The 17,203-nt window shown below is 40.4% G+C and overlaps 1 protein-coding gene across 2 annotated transcripts in view; it reads left to right on the forward strand.

Annotated features, from left to right (window-relative positions):
- PITPNB (phosphatidylinositol transfer protein beta) overlaps nt 1-15,939 on the forward strand; it is a 64,611-nt gene extending 48,672 nt beyond the window's left edge. The window contains exons 9-12 of one of the 2 annotated variants that reach the window (XM_055322354.1): nt 7,223-7,333; nt 8,951-9,073; nt 12,555-12,640; nt 13,861-15,939. In XM_055322354.1, coding sequence (XP_055178329.1) covers nt 7,223-7,333; nt 8,951-9,073; nt 12,555-12,602 — 282 coding nt within the window. In that variant the 3' untranslated portion in view covers nt 12,603-12,640; nt 13,861-15,939. The remainder of the gene's footprint in view (nt 1-7,222; nt 7,334-8,950; nt 9,074-12,554; nt 12,641-13,860) is intronic. The other variant, XM_055322353.1, reaches the window with a different exon arrangement.
- Nucleotides 15,940-17,203: the final 1,264 nt, after the last annotated feature.

The raw sequence follows: 17,203 nt of genomic DNA on the forward strand, positions 1-17,203 counted from the left end.
CAGTCTTCCTCCCCCCACCTCCTTTGTCCCCTGTTACTGGGTTTTCAGCCATAGGCTCTGTGTCTGACCTACTTAATATGGGGCACTGGCGAGCACAAAGGTTTGTTCCTAGGAGGAGAGAGGCTTAGTTAAGTATTTGCTGGATTCAAGTTAACTGCTTTAAACAAAACAAAACAAAACAAAACAAAACAAAAAAGCATCCAAATGTTGGACATGCCGTGTACCACTATAGATCTGTCCAAATGGCTACCAAAATCTAAACAAAATTGAGGGAATGGTATGGCTGAGTGGGGAATTCGGGTTTTGCTTGAAATTTTTGTACACATACTTCACATATATTCTGTAATCTTCTGTTGATATTTACTGATGCATGCACTGGCAACAGCCCCAGCAGTGCATTTATTTTTAACTTTCTTAGTGAAATCTGGATTGGAAACTTACATTATGAAATCAACAGCTGAAATTGAGCATTCAGATTGCCTAAAATTGACAAATGAAAATATGGAGGCAGTGTGAGCCTACTAGAAACTGCTGTGTCCTTCCAAAGTATTAACTCTGATTAACTGTAGCACATACCAATTCCATCTTCATCCCAACGCATTTTAAGTAGGAAAGTGTGTGGATTTAACGTGTAGCGTGGAACTACAAGAGGACCACGTTTTCAGAAAATGTGTTTCCAAAATGCCTTTGGGTTCGTTTTGTTTTGTTTTTTTTCTAATTGTCTTTTACATTTGTTTATATTTGTTTGTCACAGATACAAGAAACTAGTTCTTGTGGATAACGTGGCCTGATTGCTCACCATTACAGTCAAACACACTGTGTTTTGTTTAGTTCTGTTGCGTGGCTCCAGTATACATTACTCTCCCTCAGGCCTAATCCACATACCTCAGAGTAACCTAATATGCGTTGTTAAATTAAAAACACAATTTGAGAATGGGGGTTTCATTTATGGTTAGAAACATGAAATGTAAGGAATTCAGTGAATACATAGAACTAAATACAATTTTGGAAACGTTTTTGCAACTAGCTTGTGCTTGCTCTTTTACAGATGAAATTTAAATTATGTAGAGATGAGTCATAATTTGGGGTTCTTCGGTTAGCTCAGGGTTTTCATTTTATAAAACTCTTAATTGTTCTTGTCTTTTGGTGACCATCCAGCTTTTACCTTTTATTTTCAGTTTTTCTTTTAAATTTTCATGCTTTAATCTCTGTGCAACTCCTATTTATCAGCCAAATTGTATTTACTTCAAGATATAGAAAAGAGTGAATCCTGTTTTGCTTTAGGTTAGGGAATGTTAAGTTTGGGTTACGGTGGAATTATGTATGAATGATCCGAATTTGGATTTTGGCTTTATTTACCTGGGTTTTTTTTTTTTTTTTTTTTACCTGATTAAAAGGAAAGAGCAGGAAAAGATGAAAAGATTTGTATTGTTTAAGGCTAGAGAAGAAGCTTTGCTCTGCCCCATTGAGCTTCCTGAGAGCTGGGCAGACAAGTTGAAACTCCTTTGGGTTCTTTGGATCCTAGAACATTCCTCCGAATGTGGAGTCCCAAATACTTGCCCCATTGAGATTGTTCACATTTTTAAAGTTACACATTTTTTCACAAGAATCTGATAACTTAAGAGTATTTCATATTTTATGCTAGGCACATGTAGCTCACTTTTACTTCAGAAGTTTAAGATTAGGAAAATATAGTATGGAGTAGACTAAAGGTATGTATTTAAGATCTTAATTTAGCTTTTAGCTTGATCTTGTTTAGCTTTTTTTAAACATCAAAATGAAAAGAAGCAGGAGAACATTTAGATTCTTCACAGTCAAAGAAGAATGAAGATGTGAAGTAGTACCCAGATAATTTAAGGCAAAGTAATTCTTTGTCCTAAAATACTCAGCTTAGGGCAAAAACTTCTGTCATGTATTTCTGAAATATATGGACTTTTTCTGATTATAAAATGATATATGTTTGTTAGGTTTTGAAAATAAAGAATTGGGGCAGCCTGGGTGGCTCAGTAGTTTAATGCCGCTTTCAGCCCGGGACCTGATCCTGGGGACTCAGGATCGAGTCCCATGTCGGGCTCCCTACATGGAGCCTGCTTCTCCCTCTGCCTGTGTCTTTGCCTGTCTGTCTGTCTCTCTGTCTCTCATGAATAAATAAAAAACTTAAAAAAAAAAAAAAGAATTGTACACAGAGGAAGTAAAAACCAATTACAGTGTCACCACTTAATTTTTGCTATTAGGGATATTTCCTGATTTTTATGTAGTTTTGTTAATAAGTGTTTATACCATGCACAGATAGATACCTGTTTCTTTTCATATTATGCCTTTTTTTTTTTTTTTTACATGATTAGGCATTCTTTGAAAACCTGGGTTTTAATGGCTGTATGCATAGTAGCCCATTGTTTGGAAGGCTTACAAAGTACTTCACCATTAAGTCCACATTTTTGCAATTATGAATAAACCTATAGTGTTGTTTCCTTACCTGATGAACTGGGATACATTTCTGACAGTGGGATTACCAGCTTAAAGGATATGTGGTATACATAGAAAATGAACAGCTTTAAGACTGTAATGATTTGGGGTCAGATTCTACCCCAAGAAGGTGGTGCCAAAAGTATTGTCTCACCTTTTACTTAATCACATCTAGGCATTCTATTTAAAGTTTAGTTAGGGGATCCCTGGGTGGCTCAGCGGTTTGGCGCCTGCCTTTGGCCCAGGGCGCGATCCTGGAGTCCCGGGATCGAGTCCCGCGTCGGGCTCCCGGCATGGAGCCTGCTTCTCCCTCCTCCTGTGTCTCTGCCTCCCTCTCTCTCTCTCTCTCTCTCTCTCTCTCTCTCTCTCTCTCTCTCCTCCCTCCTCCTGTGTCTCTGCCTCTCTCTCTCTCTCTCTCATAAATAAATAAATCTTAAAAAAAAAGTTTATTTAAATGATTTCCACACCCAACATGGGGCTCAAACTCCACATCCTAAATAAAGACCAAGAGTCACACACTCTTCTGACCAAGCCAGCCCCAAAGTGTGGAGAATTTTTAAGCCATATTTTATTTTAACCACTAGTCTTAAGGCCATACATAGCTCAAATTAAAAGGCGAATTGCATGAGTCATTTTATGAACTGAATTAAATCTTTTTTTTAAGATTTTATTTATTTATTCTTGAGGCAGCCCGGGCAGAGACATAGGCAGAGGGAGAAGCAGAACTGAGTGAAATCTTAAATATCACATATATATTAATATTTGAAGAAAAAATACATAGCTTCTGTGGTCTCAGCTTTCTCCAATGGTTATTTGAGATTATGTTTCTGTAAGTCACCTCTGTGCCTCATGCTGTGAGGTGTCGATACTGTAGAGAACTGGGCCAAGAAATAAAGGCAGCAGGCTCTTCATTTGCTTGTTTTTTAATTGGTACATATTCCTTGAATTTTTTTTAATAATTACTTGTAAGTTGCATGGAAAACAAAAAGCCAGTGAGACTAGAGTATACATTTGGGATCTTGGGAAGATGGTTCAGAGAACAGGTTCATTTTGACCCATCACTTAAACTAAATTTTATAGATCAGTGTTAGTTTATAAATTACCAGTATTACCTTAATTGATTTGAACAGACTGCCAGAGTCACTAGAAAGAATGTGAGAAACAAACTTAGGTAATTTTTGAAGTCATGTATGTATGCTCTACTCTTGGAGTCCAGGTGTGGTATGGGCATATTTATATTACATTTATCTTATTCTTTAATTAGAACCATGCTTCATCCTGCTGTTTTTATAAAATGGTAGAATTCTGGGGACTAGGTATTCTGGAAATGCCCAGGGTTTTTGTTTAGCACAAGGTGTCCAGTGATTTGGAGTTTCAGAGCAAAGCTATCAGCAGCCCATAATTAATAGGACCATAGAATGTTCCATCTGGAAGGTATCCTAGGGCTAATCAGTGGTGTATCAGAGGTTCTCCACCAGGGAAGGAAATTTAGTCTAAGTGCATGGGCAGGAGGATGTTGCACTAAGCCCATTATAGAATAAAGTGCAAAATTAAAGGAAATACTAAGACAAGCCATCACATGTCAAGGACATGTACTTATACCACCTGTAGCCCTGGGCCATCCCTGACCTTGGATGAACTAAGTTCACTCATCCTTGCTTTTAGTATCACTTTGGTGGAGGATAAAAAGTTGAGCCCAGCTTTTCCTTTTACTGACAGAGAAGTAAGACCCAGAGAGGTTAAGGATCCTACCCACCTTACATAAGAAGTTATTTTGCATAGTGGGAACTGCAGCCCATGTGCCCTTACTCCTAGTCCAACACTACTATTTAGCAGGCGTATCTTATAATTTTAAGAACTGTATTTTTCACATACACAAATTGTGTTTCATATGAAAGTTTTCAGTGACACTGGATTAGAGAGTACCTCAACACTGGCTCATGGCTTATTGAAAAAAATCTGAAAGACAAGTCTTATGAAAATTTCAGTGAGACTGGGCACTCAGAAGCTAGTTGTGTCCTGTGGAAGGCTGACTGGCTACTTCCAATCAGTAGGAAGCCCAGCTGAAGTGCATGGGGCTGCAGGTCAGGGAGAGGGAGGGGGAATTGCAAATGTTTCAGGCCAAGGCCATAGCAACAGAAGGGTATCCCTTCTGGTAGAGATCATTAGCACCAAGGATAGTAGTTTAATTGTTATTTATACACATGTAATTACTCTCTTCTCTCTACTAGCCACTTTTCTGTTCTCTTACAACACCTAGCACAGATAGGGTTGTAAATAGCACCCCCTTTTTTTGTTAAGGTTTTATTTATTTATTCATGAGAGACACAGAAAGAGAGAGGCAGAGACATAGAGGGAGAAGCAGGCTCTTTGCAGGGAGCCCGATGTGGGACTTGATCCCCAGGATGCCAGGATCACACCCTGAGCCGAAGGCAGATGCTCAACTGCTGAGCTACCCAAGCATCCCTAAATGGCACCCTGTTAATACTTACTGAGTTACACTTGTTCGTATGGGATTGTGTATTTGTGGCTGTGTACGTACACATCCATGCTGAATTTTAATGTTAGTACTCTGTTTTATGGGAGGGAAAATAGAGCTCAGCTAACCAAGTTCTTGGGTTGCCATAGAACTCAACCTGCACAAGGACAGTTTGTGGTATATATAATGTTTTCATTTAAATGCTTATGGTGGTACCCCATTGATTAATCCACGTACTAGCTCATTAATAGGATGAAATGTTACGGCAGAAGAGATATTCTGAGAAAAGTTGATCAATCATATAGGACTCTATAGAACTTGAAGTCATTAATAATACCAATAATTTTTTCATCTGTCCTGTCTTTAGAATTCACTTGAAATTATTGAGGATTTGGGGGGAAATGTGGTCTCATGCTATGATTGCACAAATGAATAATTTTGAGGTTTTAGAATACAATCTAGAAATTCATTTTTTGAATGTACATTGAATATTTGAATATGTGAATATGGCTGAATGGAATGAATATTTGCCACAAACAACTCACTAAAAGGAGAATGTGCGAATCAGTTGCAGCTGATAAGAAGGGATGGTGGCACACAGTGTGACTGATGCTGGCATTTCAGTGTCGAGTGTGCACTGAAACTGAGAACAGTGGTGAAGAAGGGGGAAGAACCCTTGTTAGAAATCTTTATTTATTTATTTATTTTTAATTATTTTATTTATTTAGCTTTATTTTTTTAAAGATAATCTTTTCTAAAAAATACCCCCATAGTGTTGCACATGACTTTGTACTCTTCTGAATAGTTTTATTTAAAATTGTTCTGCAAATTCAAACTGGTAATTCCTGCTCTATGAAAGAATAAAGGAGAGCAGGAAGTAGTATGTATTAAGCAAGAAGCTCACACTGTTTTTGCTGAGTCCCCACAAGGGTCCTGAGAGGTAGCTTTCATCTTCTAAGTACACCAGCCCTGGGGCTGAGAGTTTACAGAATGGCCCTTTCCCCAGATCCTGCCTGCAGTCTGCTTCCATGGTCCGTGATCCTTTGATATGTACCTGCTTTGCATGCAACCATAAGCTCCAGAGGCAAGCCCATGTCTGCTTTTGCTCACTGGCATGAGCCCATCCTGGGTCAGCCCAGGAGGGTTTCAGTCTCCTGCGCATGCACCTTAGACGACCCATGTGAAGCTCCTGGCTCACCCCCTCCTTAACCCTTCCTCCAAAATAAATATGGTGTAGTACACTGAACTTCCCAAGGCAGAAACTATATTAAGTTTCACAGAAATGGACAGTAATACCATCAGTCACAACCCCCTGCCCAGTTGTTACAAATGAAAATTTCAAAGTTAGCCAAAAAAAAAAAATGAAAGAATAGAACAAGCCACCTCCTCCTGGATTTACCAGTTGTTAGTGTTTCACTGTCCCCCTCTTCTCTTTTCTCCTTCCCTCTCCCCCTCTCTGTACACAAATGTGTGTTTAAAAGTTTTTTGGCTGAACCTAGGTTGATGTAATCTGAGGTGTTCCAAATTCTAATTGTTTTTTAATATTGTTTTCTGAAAGGACATTATAGACATATTTTACTTCTTTAGTCTCTTTTAATCCAGATAGCCCTCAACCTCTCTCCCTCCCCCCGCCCCCCCTTTTTTTTTTACCATAACATCTCTTGGTTTGATTCCGACTCTGCCATTTAGACTATGAGGTAGGATCATTTGTAGAAATTCAAGTCTGGATGCATGGGACTGCCTTCAAACACTCAGTCATTGGAGATGGTTTCTGCTGCTTGTTGCATCCCTTTTCAGATCTCCCTTGCAGGGAAAACACTTCAGTTAAAAAACACTACCACTCCCCGTGCCAGTGTTAGAAGACACAGAAGACACAGACAACCACTACACTTTGCTCTTCAGTGTGCGTCAACACATCCATGGTGGGAGTGTGCTAATGGTGTTAGGAGAACCCTGACGTATCCAAGCTTGTTGATGCGATGGGGATAGCATTTGGTATTTAATATGAAATCTGAACAGTGTAATGTAAGGCCGAACAATGCACCTATTAAACTGTAGAGCCAGGAAGTAACTTAGTCTGTGGAAGGAGGGTTTGTAGCAGGGGAATACCACTGCTCTTGCTAAAATGATTTTGAATTTCCAAATACCCGAATTAAACGCATATGAGATTGTACTTTTCCTCATGTATGTCTGTGATGTCGTTACACGGCAGTCAGTTTTCATCAGAACATAAATATTTAAAGTCACGATTTCTCCTTTTCAATTTTCTTCATCTAGAAGGAGCTGGCCAACAACCCTGACTGTCCTCAGATGTGTGCCTATAAGCTGGTGACCATCAAATTCAAGTGGTGGGGACTGCAAAGCAAAGTAGAAAACTTCATTCAGAAGGTAAAGGCTGTTCAAAATGCAGTGACTTAAATTTAGGTAGCTTATTAATGGGAGATTTTGTTACCATTGCTTTTTCTCATTTATTAGGTAAAAGTTATTGTCCCTGTATAATTCCTCTCTGCCTTTCTTTTTTTTCTCCCTAGAAACAGCAAAGACAGATGCCAGCAGGTTTTAAAGGGCTTTCTTTTGAGAAGAGCATAGGAGTTTTTTGTTCAAAGTGCTTTCCCAATGGTTTGCCCAGCTGTTCCGTAGAGAGCCCTTTCCATATACAGCATGTCCCCCAGAGGACCTGGTATCCTGGCATTGGCTGGAGGGAGAGGCCAGGCCTTCCTTGCTGAAGGAAGCCCAGCTGGTCACCCACTCACCCCCTCCACGCATTCCTCTCTTGACATAAACTTTAACCCTTTGTTTTCTTTAGAAGTCCTTACTGAGAATAGTTATATTCTGAACCTAGGGCGGCAGAACCTGAGGATCCAGATTCTGATTACTTTTTTTTTATGTCTTCTTTATTAAAGTGAAAGTAACATGGACAGTTTGATCTAGAAAGAGCTGTAGAAATGGATACGCATGTTGTAAACACATAGGAAATATGGAGGGTTTCTTCGGTGTCTCCTTCTCCTGTAATGTGACTGTTTTTTCTGTTGTCATTATAAAGAAGCCCCTGTGGGACATCTCTGAACCCACAACTGCTCATGTCTGTTCCACCATAACTTTTCTACTTTTAAGCTGGAACTGCTCTGACATTTTTTTTAAAAGGGTCCTAATGTTCTGGAAACTGTGATTACTCTTGGGCCTGCTTGCAGCTGGCCCACGGTAGGCACTCTGTAAATATTGGCTTCCTTCCTTCCTCTTGGATCATAGTAATAGATTAACAATCTAGTTCGTCACACGTGTAATTGATGAAGTCCCTTCTGTTCATGGAAAAAAATTTTAGATTTGAAGATTGTCCAAAAGTATTAAAGTACTTACTGTTTAGTGTCTTTTCTCTCTTTTGGGGAAAGTTTAGTAAAATTTAAATAATGCAGCAATTAAAACCACTCATTTATGTACATGGTTATGTATATGTGTGTATATATATAGTGACAGTAAGATGGGAGTATAAAAATTGATGGAGAGTATGTAATAATTCTTGATTTAAGTAAGCATCTTATTCCATAGAACTCCAGATTCTTTTGTTTCAGTACACATCATATTCAACCTCAGTATTCCTTTGAATTGCAGAGACATTAGGAATGACTGTGTATAGTTTTATAGTAGAAGAAATCGAGTTGACCTTTGGTCACTGAGATTTAGAAAAAAAGTAAAAATAAACCAGATCTAGCAGGAGTTTATGTTGGAATAGAATGTGTGCGCCACATTTTTTTCAGTTCCTAATAAATTGTGCTACCTTTGCAAAGAAAAGATTGTTTCACATTTCACAGGGAGGTTTTTCTTTTTTTTTTTTTTTGTTTTACAGAATGATAATGGGATGGAACTAAGATGTACACTAATTGACAAAGTGATCTTTTCAAACCAAATATATGTAGATTGCATGGGTTATTGGAATGTAGAAAGTTAATATGTTATTAACCTTAGATTTTTGCTGTCTTACACTACTTTTCTTCTTTGTTTTAATAGCAAGAAAAAAGGATATTTACAAACTTTCATCGCCAACTTTTTTGTTGGATTGACAAATGGATCGATCTGACAATGGAAGACATTAGGAGAATGGAGGATGAAACTCAGAAAGAACTAGAGACAGTAAGACTTCGCCATTTGTGGGAATTCTCTCATTTCTCCTTTCTAAAACTGTGTGCATGCTTATAGTAAGTGTAGACTTAGGAATAAGAAGAGGGTCTTTAAAAGCTTTTTTTTAAATAATTACCCTCCTCAAAATCAGGCTTCTTAGACACTAACATCCCTTCACATGTTCTCATTCTCTTTTCTTGAGCAGCTTCTATGAAAGTAGCCTAGAGCTTTACTGATGTAGAGTTGGTTACCTGTTAAATGCCCAGTGGTTTCATATTCTTTGTCACACATTAGTTCTCTGTGATGGTACCTGGTTCATAGTCCTTTTAGGCACTCAGTTTATCAGACTAAATAGCCTTTGGCTCATTTTGTTGTCACCGTTCAGTTACTGATGCTAGTACTGTAAGTCCTACTTCCCTCTTAGGTAGAGAAGCCTAGCCATATTGTCACAGCTTCCCTCCCACAGCTAGCACTGAATCCTTAGCTCTTCATTTTTTTTTTTTTTTAAGATTTTATTTATTTAATCATGAGAGACACACAGGGAGAGAGGCAGAGGAACGTGGGACTTGATCCTGGGTCTCCAGGATCACACCCTGGGCTGAAGGTTGCACTAAACCGCTGAGCCACCCAGGCTGCCCTCCTTAGCTCTTCTTAAGCTTTAGGCAGGAACTGAGGTAATGCCTGGGCCAGGGATCAGCATGCCCTGTTTCACAGTTAAAGCCTACCCCAGTTCCCGCCCTGCATCTTGTGAGCGCCCCCTTTCTGCTAGGGATGGATTCTTCCCACTTCCTCTTAGAAGTGTCTGGTTTTGCTTTTGCTCTGGGCTACACTGCTTTTCAGTTGAAAGTAAGGCCATCCTGGGGGGAAGTGAACCCAAAGAATGTCCGGGATAGGCTAGTGGTTTCCATGCAGTCATCCAGAATCCCGCCAGCAGTCCCAGTTTTGGAAGCCGTGCAGGCGGGAGTATTTGACAAACGCCTGTGTGTGAGGCAGGACCTCCACTTAATCACAGGAGAATGGCAGCAAATCAGGTTCTTTGGCACAGAAGGAAACCTATTTGTCTGGCACACGGCATCATAAAGAATCTGTGTTTAAAATTGCTTACTTTTGGTGATTACGGCAGATCTGCTTCTAATTAGCTTTATACAAACCTTCTGAGAGAACTAGGACGTATTTTCTTTATAAGGCAATAAAATGTTTTAACCTTATCTTATACAGAAAGTAAACTTTCGGCAGTCTCTAACTTATGAATGGATTTTGTTCCAAAAGTTTTTAAGTTGATTTTTTGGAATTTGGGACATGTTTTACCATGGAGACAACATTATAAATTGGAGTTTGGTTTCTAGGCCAGACAATAGAAGTCTCTTTGACCTCTGTTTCTCATATTAACAGTATGATTCTGAGTTCTGGATCTTGGAAGTGTGGTGATAGAATTGCAAGCATGGAGGACTCTCCTTCACCCCCTTAGTTTTAGGCTGGCCCCTGATATTTAAACAAGCAAGAGTAAGTCGTGGGTACTTCCTCCTTTTTTTCCCCATGCCCCTTCTCCCACTTCTGTCTCTCCCTTTTCAGGAGTGCTTTGAGAATGCCCTTCTCAAAACACCCCTATTCCTACCCAGTGCTAGTCCCTTCTCCCCTGCCTTGCTTCGTTCTGCTCCCTCTAGGTGGTCTAGGCTCCAGAGACCTGCCAGCTGACTCCAGCCCCTCTGAACAGCTAGGCTCAGCTAAACATAGAAAAGAAGGCAGCATGATGATACTCATTCTCTGATACTAAACTCATGGCACAACTTTGGTATCTTCAAAAAAAGATTTACCAGTGCTGAGATAAAACAAAACATGCTTATTTTTCTTGATTTGAACTTGGAAGAAGGAGGTTTGCTTTTGCTTTTGCTTTTTATGCTAAGAGGACTGTCTATAGCATGAGGAAAAGAGGTCATAGTTGGAGGCTGACGGATGGAGCCCTCCCTAGTTTGAGCTCTGAACCCTGCCTACCTCTGGGCCCCTTGAACAGAACTTGGCTGTGACCTCTTCCCTCAGGAGAGTACCCTTCCTTCCCTCCGGGGTCCTCAGTCTCAGGGCACAGAGTATTCCCAGCATAAACACAGTGAGTGCCCCGACCAGGAGGTGGGGATGCTCTCTCCAATCTCTTGCCGCAGGCCTGCAGGTTCAGCTCCTTGCTTCTCCATGCACGTCCATAAGGTAGACAAGTAGTTACACAGGTAGTTACATAGAAGCCCCATTTATTAGAAGATGTCATTGGTGTACCTGCGTGGCTCAGATTGACTTCTCACATGACATTGGTAGAAATCTTTTGTTGGTTCAGAGTTTGGGATACATGGGAGTTTGTTAAATATTTCAAAAACATTTCAAGGCAGTTTCAGCATTCTCTGCTGATCATTGTAATGTAAAATTCATTTAAGTTATTTTGCTTTGGGTCATTGGGGAGTGCTTTATTCCACATCACATTGCTGCTGCTTTGAGCCCTAATAGTTGAATTGTGAGCATCTTCAGACTCTGGGCAGTAGTAGGCCAAAGCACCTACCCAGAAAGCACCTGCCTCTTGACAAGGCTTATGACTTATAAGTATTCACCACCACCCAGGGATTTCCCCTTTTCTTGAGGTCCTGTTGATAGAGTTTGATACATTGTAATTCTCTTCTTAGTTCGAAAATATTTTAAGATTTGGGTTTCTTTCAAAGGGGTTTTAGCCCTGGAGAAAAGGAGCAGCATCTTGAGAGCTTAGGCATGACAGGAATACCCCCACCTGGAATCCTGAAGAGAAATACGGGTTAGACTCAGATGCTAAGGAAGTACTGGGGGTAAACTCTCTGCCTATTTGTTCACAACTGGCACTTCTGGGGGTGGGGGAGAAGTGTTGAGGTCTAGAAATGTGTTTATTAACAATATCTGTTCCTTTTCTGACCATTCTTTTCTGATTTTCTCATTGAGTTTTTTTTAATCGTCTGTAGTCTACTGTTACTAATGCCTGTCCTTTCTGATGCATCTTTATGTCCTTTATTGTTTCTCATACGTTCCCCTGCTCACTTGTTCTTCCTTTTGTCCTTTCTCTTTTAAATGAACTTCCCATAAAGAACTCCTCTCAGACACTCTAGCGTCAGAAGCAGCAAAGGTCGCCACACCTGAAAATATAAGTCAGACTGTCAGGGCATTTCCTCACGTTGTATTAGTGAACAACAGTTCATTTACCCCTTGGCTGTCTTTGATAATTTCATATCATCAGTCTGCAGGCTTTTGTTTCCTGGATTCAAGAATAGATACACATTTTTTGTGCTGTTGTAAGAAAAGCCTCTTACAGGATTTTCCTTAGACCAGCATTACTAGAGAAGCCTCAGAATGTCAGTCTCAGTGTGGATGTGGTTATGAACAGGCAGCAGTCATTCACAATCTTTTCTGGATCTTTTTTCTGCCCTCACTTACTAACCCAATTTAGAGTCTGTGATTTCAGCAGCTCATGATTTTATTTTACGTTTAGATGCGTAAGAAGGGTTCCGTCCGAGGCACGTCGGCTGCTGATGTCTAGATGAGTCCCCTGTAGGGTCAGAGACAATATCAAACTGTGTAAGTGAAGACCCGGGTAAAAAGAATGTTTAAAAACCAATACCTTTGGTTAACGGGTAGTTAACTTGCTGAGCAGAGACTGTTAAATGTGGTTTAATTTTTAGAATTTAAAGAGGTACATATTTTAAAGATTGACATGGGACACTAAGCTATTATTCTGTAAGAGTTTTATCTGTAGAACAGGTTGAATTTAGTAAACTCCAGTTAGTTCTTAGTGTTAGAACCAGAAACCAACTGCCAGTCATGCTCATTCATCACGCAGTGTCCTAGAAGCCAGCTGATTCTTCGTTGATGACCAGTTAATTGACCTGTTTCTCAGTAGGACCATATATGGTTAGTAAAGAAATAAAAACATTTCAAACCAAACAGAGATCCTTCATCCCATATCAGAAGGGCCAGCCTTAGTGATTCATTGTGGTTGAAATTTTTTCTGAACATCTCAATGCCTTCCTTCATGTTGAATCTTCAGTTACCCTTGCAGTTAGCTTTAATATGTCTAAATATACCTTGGTTTTTACTATAAAACATTACTATGGCTTTATTTCCCTAACACAAATTTATATGCTCAGATAAGAGATTTTCCTCGAGGGAAAAAGAGCTGCAGAATCTACCCCACATGCCAAAGCCAGCATGAGTAAGCACAGAGGGATGGTCCACTGCCACCAGTTGTTCCTATTGCACCGCAGTGTGTATTGAGGAAAAGAACAAGACCGAACACTCCTCACTTGCTGTTCTTCTTGGTGTTCAAAGAGCACTTGGTTCTTTGCTGCCCCCTCAGTTGTGCTCCCTGCTCTTTATTCTCCAATTATGGAACGGGGGAGAAACAAGGTATTCAGGTGTGAACACAAGCAGTTGTACAAATAAGAATGAAGGAACTCTGCTAGGATTCCTCCAGAGCCCGCTCTTTAAATATAATGTTCATTAAAAAAAAAATTTTTTTAAGTTAACTTTTTTTAAGTTCTTCTAAGTTCTGTGACTTATTTCCACTTGCAATTAATTTATTTTCCCTCTGATGAAACAAAATGTTATGCCATTAGTGAGACCAAAATCTTCAAGAGAATAAACTCTTAAAATGGAGTAGTTGGGGTACGTTATCTGGCAAAAGTTTTGCCACATTGAGGGGTTTTTTTTCCTTTTCTGGAGAATGTATGTAGCGCAACGACATTTTTTGTGTGTCTCTGTGTTTTAACACATTGCCCTGTCTCTCACTTTCCTTACAGTTACGTAATCAAGGTCAAGTGAGGGGAACAAGTGCAGCCAGTGATGAGTGAAGAAGAATCTGACCAGTGTCTTGCAGTGTTGACGTTTCCCAGACGTGTGCTTGTGATGATGTACTCACACGCACAGGTTCCCAACCACGTGTGTATATATGTTTGTGTGTGTATATATCTGTAGCTGTATATAAAACGCATGTAGAGCTACAGATCAGAATACACACACTTGTGTATATATGTACATACAAACATACTGAAAGGATTAGTACAATTTCTCCAAAGTACTGTACCTATCTTCAGCAAGAATGCAAAAAGAAAATATTTTCAATATATATACCTGGAACAGATTTTAATAATTATCAGAGTAATACCATTATTGGACAAATTGACTGCAATGTAATACTAGCTGGTATGTTTCATAAATGTCAAATTGTGGACCAATATATATATATAGCCTTTTATTACTTTTCTTTTAAATCAGTCTCTTACAGATTTTTATTTTAGTCCCAAAAACAGACTCCCACAGAAAAATTTATTCAAAATCTTTTGGTATTCCAATGAATCTGAAATGTAAACTCTGAATGTATTTATAACGATTTATTTCTGGATGGTTATTATCTTAAATTCAAATTGGACACTGTCTATTAGGAAAGAATATAGTTACTGGCCAATTTTTACTTGTTTGCCCTGAGGGGGGAAAAATCCTTAAAAAAAAATTCTGATTTTTATTGGGATTTTGTATTTTAAATTTCAAGTATTTTTCTACATCAAACCTAGCAAAAAAAAAAGGAGATGACAGTTTGTGATTTATAATAAACACTATACAATTTTCAGGCTCCTGTTAGGCAAACAAAGAAATTGATGAAGAAATTCATAGCATTGTAGGCTGTAGGAAAACTTGGAAGTAGAGCACTTCCATGGAGTCTTGTTTCTGAAATGACTGTTTTCTGAAATTAGAGCTTGGAAACTATGCAAATGATCTAGATTCCTCACAGCTTACACGCTAGAATACAGATGATAGTGATGACTTTTTTTTCTTTCTTTCTTTCTTTCTTTCTTTCTTTCTTTCTTTCTTTCTTTTTTTTTTTTTTTTTTTTTTTTTTTTTTTTTTTGCTCTTTTCATATTAAAATACAGCCTGTGGGGGAGGCACTGCCTTTTTGAGATAGCAGGGAGGAATTAAAGCTGCAGCATCCAGCGCTGGCTGGTCTGCTTGCCTAGGAGGCCACACTGAGGAGCCAGTGCTGTGCCACCCACTGGTAGGTGCTCTCTAGTAGGATGCCATTGGAACCTGTCATGAGTAAGTGTCATGAACATGCTGGTTAGCAGCCGCTGCCACCTCGTCTCTCTTCTTCCTTCTTTAAGAAAGGAACCATAGCTGAGTTAAGATTTTTATCAGCTTTCTCTGTCCGAATCCAGTTTTTCTCCTGTCAGTCCTGGAAGCTTGGCCAGAGTGATCTTGTTGAAGCCTTCCCGTCACAAACTGTCTTGTTGAACCCCTCGTCCCTCCTGCAACACGCCGGCCCCTGTAGTCCTATCACATTTGTAATCTGATTTGCTGACAGCCTTGCCCGCCCTGCTCCCCGTTTTCCCACACACCCCGTGGCTCCACCGAGGTGGTGGCAGTGAGTCAGACAAGGGTGTGTAGGATCGCTGCCGCACCATGATGCCCTATTAGCCTTGGCTCCGAACCCCACACTGCATATGTCCTCCGTGTACTCAGGATCAAGACTGATGTTTACTCTCTGGGCGCTGTTGTAAGATAGGTGTTGTCAAAGCATAATCATTGTCTGCAAAATGTTTGGTGCAAGGAAGACTATTGCTAATTTTGTGAAATAAAGAGCCTCGCCCTCTCCTTTAATGGACTTAACTCTCACTGGCATCTGTAGCATCGTTGGGAGTGTGGGCGCCCATGGAAATCCATGCCCAGTGCACGGGTTCTAATGTTTTTCTAACAACTGTGGAGATTTGAGGGAATGCGTGGTGAATGTAAAATATCTAGTTTACTTGGCAGTCTCTTGTGTAAATTACAGTAAAACAAAGTAAATGAAATTGAAACAAAAAATAAATTTGATCACAAAATGCCACTTGTGTGCTTGAGTGGTGGTTTCCCCGATGCCACGTCTGGTTCAGCATACTGTGGACCACTTACTTCTCTGCCACTTTCTCAAGAATTCTGTTTGGCTCTGCTACTCTGGGAACAAGAAAGGAAAAACGTGGTTTTTGTAAATTTTTCACTCCAAACTCTTGTTCTTGAGATGTACCTATGCCATGTTAACCTGTTATGTTTGCTTTCTTAGATAATTTTCTGCCTTTAAAAGCTAAGCAGAAAACTAAAGAAGGGTTATTTAGTAGTCTCAGGGTTTTTTTAAAAATTCTGTTTCAAGGGGAAGAATATGGACAACCCATAGTATTTCTAGAAGCACTCAGTAGGGATTTTGTCATCAGCCTCTGACTCAAGATGGTAGTTTTTCAGTTTAGGGCAGCGTTTCATTCACCTCTCATTGCCTTTTCCGCTCCCCTGTGTTCAGACACCTCACAGCACTTTTCTCATGGTCCTGTCTTACATTCTAGAGCTGCTCAGCATTGGGAGAGGTGGCCGGATACACGGTTGGATGCATGTTTTATTTCTGGGCGCTCCTTTGTTTCCTGAGGTGATTTCCTCAGTGTTTTATCTCTTAGTGTCTGCATTTGCAGGGCCAGCCTGTCATTCGGGATGCTGAGCAGCAAGGCTCCATTCTCTGGTCTCCCCGAAGGCACTGAGATGAATCAGAGCAGCACACAGTCCAGCATGGGAGACAGACACATGCACAAAAGAACTCCAGTTCAGTAGGACAGTACGAGGGAGAGCTTAGACGTCATCGTGCAGATGCGAAAGCAAATGTTTAAGCAGCTGGGCAGGGCAGTGGAGACCTGAGGAGGCTGGGGTGCTGCTCTTGGGCCGGCACTGCAGTGGGGCCAGGCGCACCTTCTGGCCTCTCCCGGAGCCCTGGAGTGCCTGGCTGCCGTGTTGAGGGTCAGTCGAGCCCTGAGCATAGAGACCCGAGCCTACCTTGCGCCCCTTTCAGTGCAATCTCTCCCTCCTATTCCATTTATTTACCAGACTGCCTCCTAATGGATCTAAAATCACTGGGGACCCAACACTTGGTTTTTATAAAGCTCCCCCTTACCCCCCCATGTTTCCAGCTTGCTAAGCTGCAGTGCCACAGCCCCACCTCCTCACGTCTCCTCTCTGAGGAAGGAAGAGACACAGTCGTTCTGTCCCTGTCCCCTCAGCAGCTGCATCGACAAGGCGTCCACATGGAATTCCCTGTTCTTGACCACTTGGAAGGAGAACATTCTGCCTTTCTC

The sequence above is a fragment of the Nyctereutes procyonoides genome, unplaced genomic scaffold (assembly GCF_905146905.1).
Source record: "Nyctereutes procyonoides isolate TBG_1078 unplaced genomic scaffold, NYPRO_anot_genome, whole genome shotgun sequence".
Lineage (NCBI taxonomy): Eukaryota > Metazoa > Chordata > Mammalia > Carnivora > Canidae > Nyctereutes > Nyctereutes procyonoides.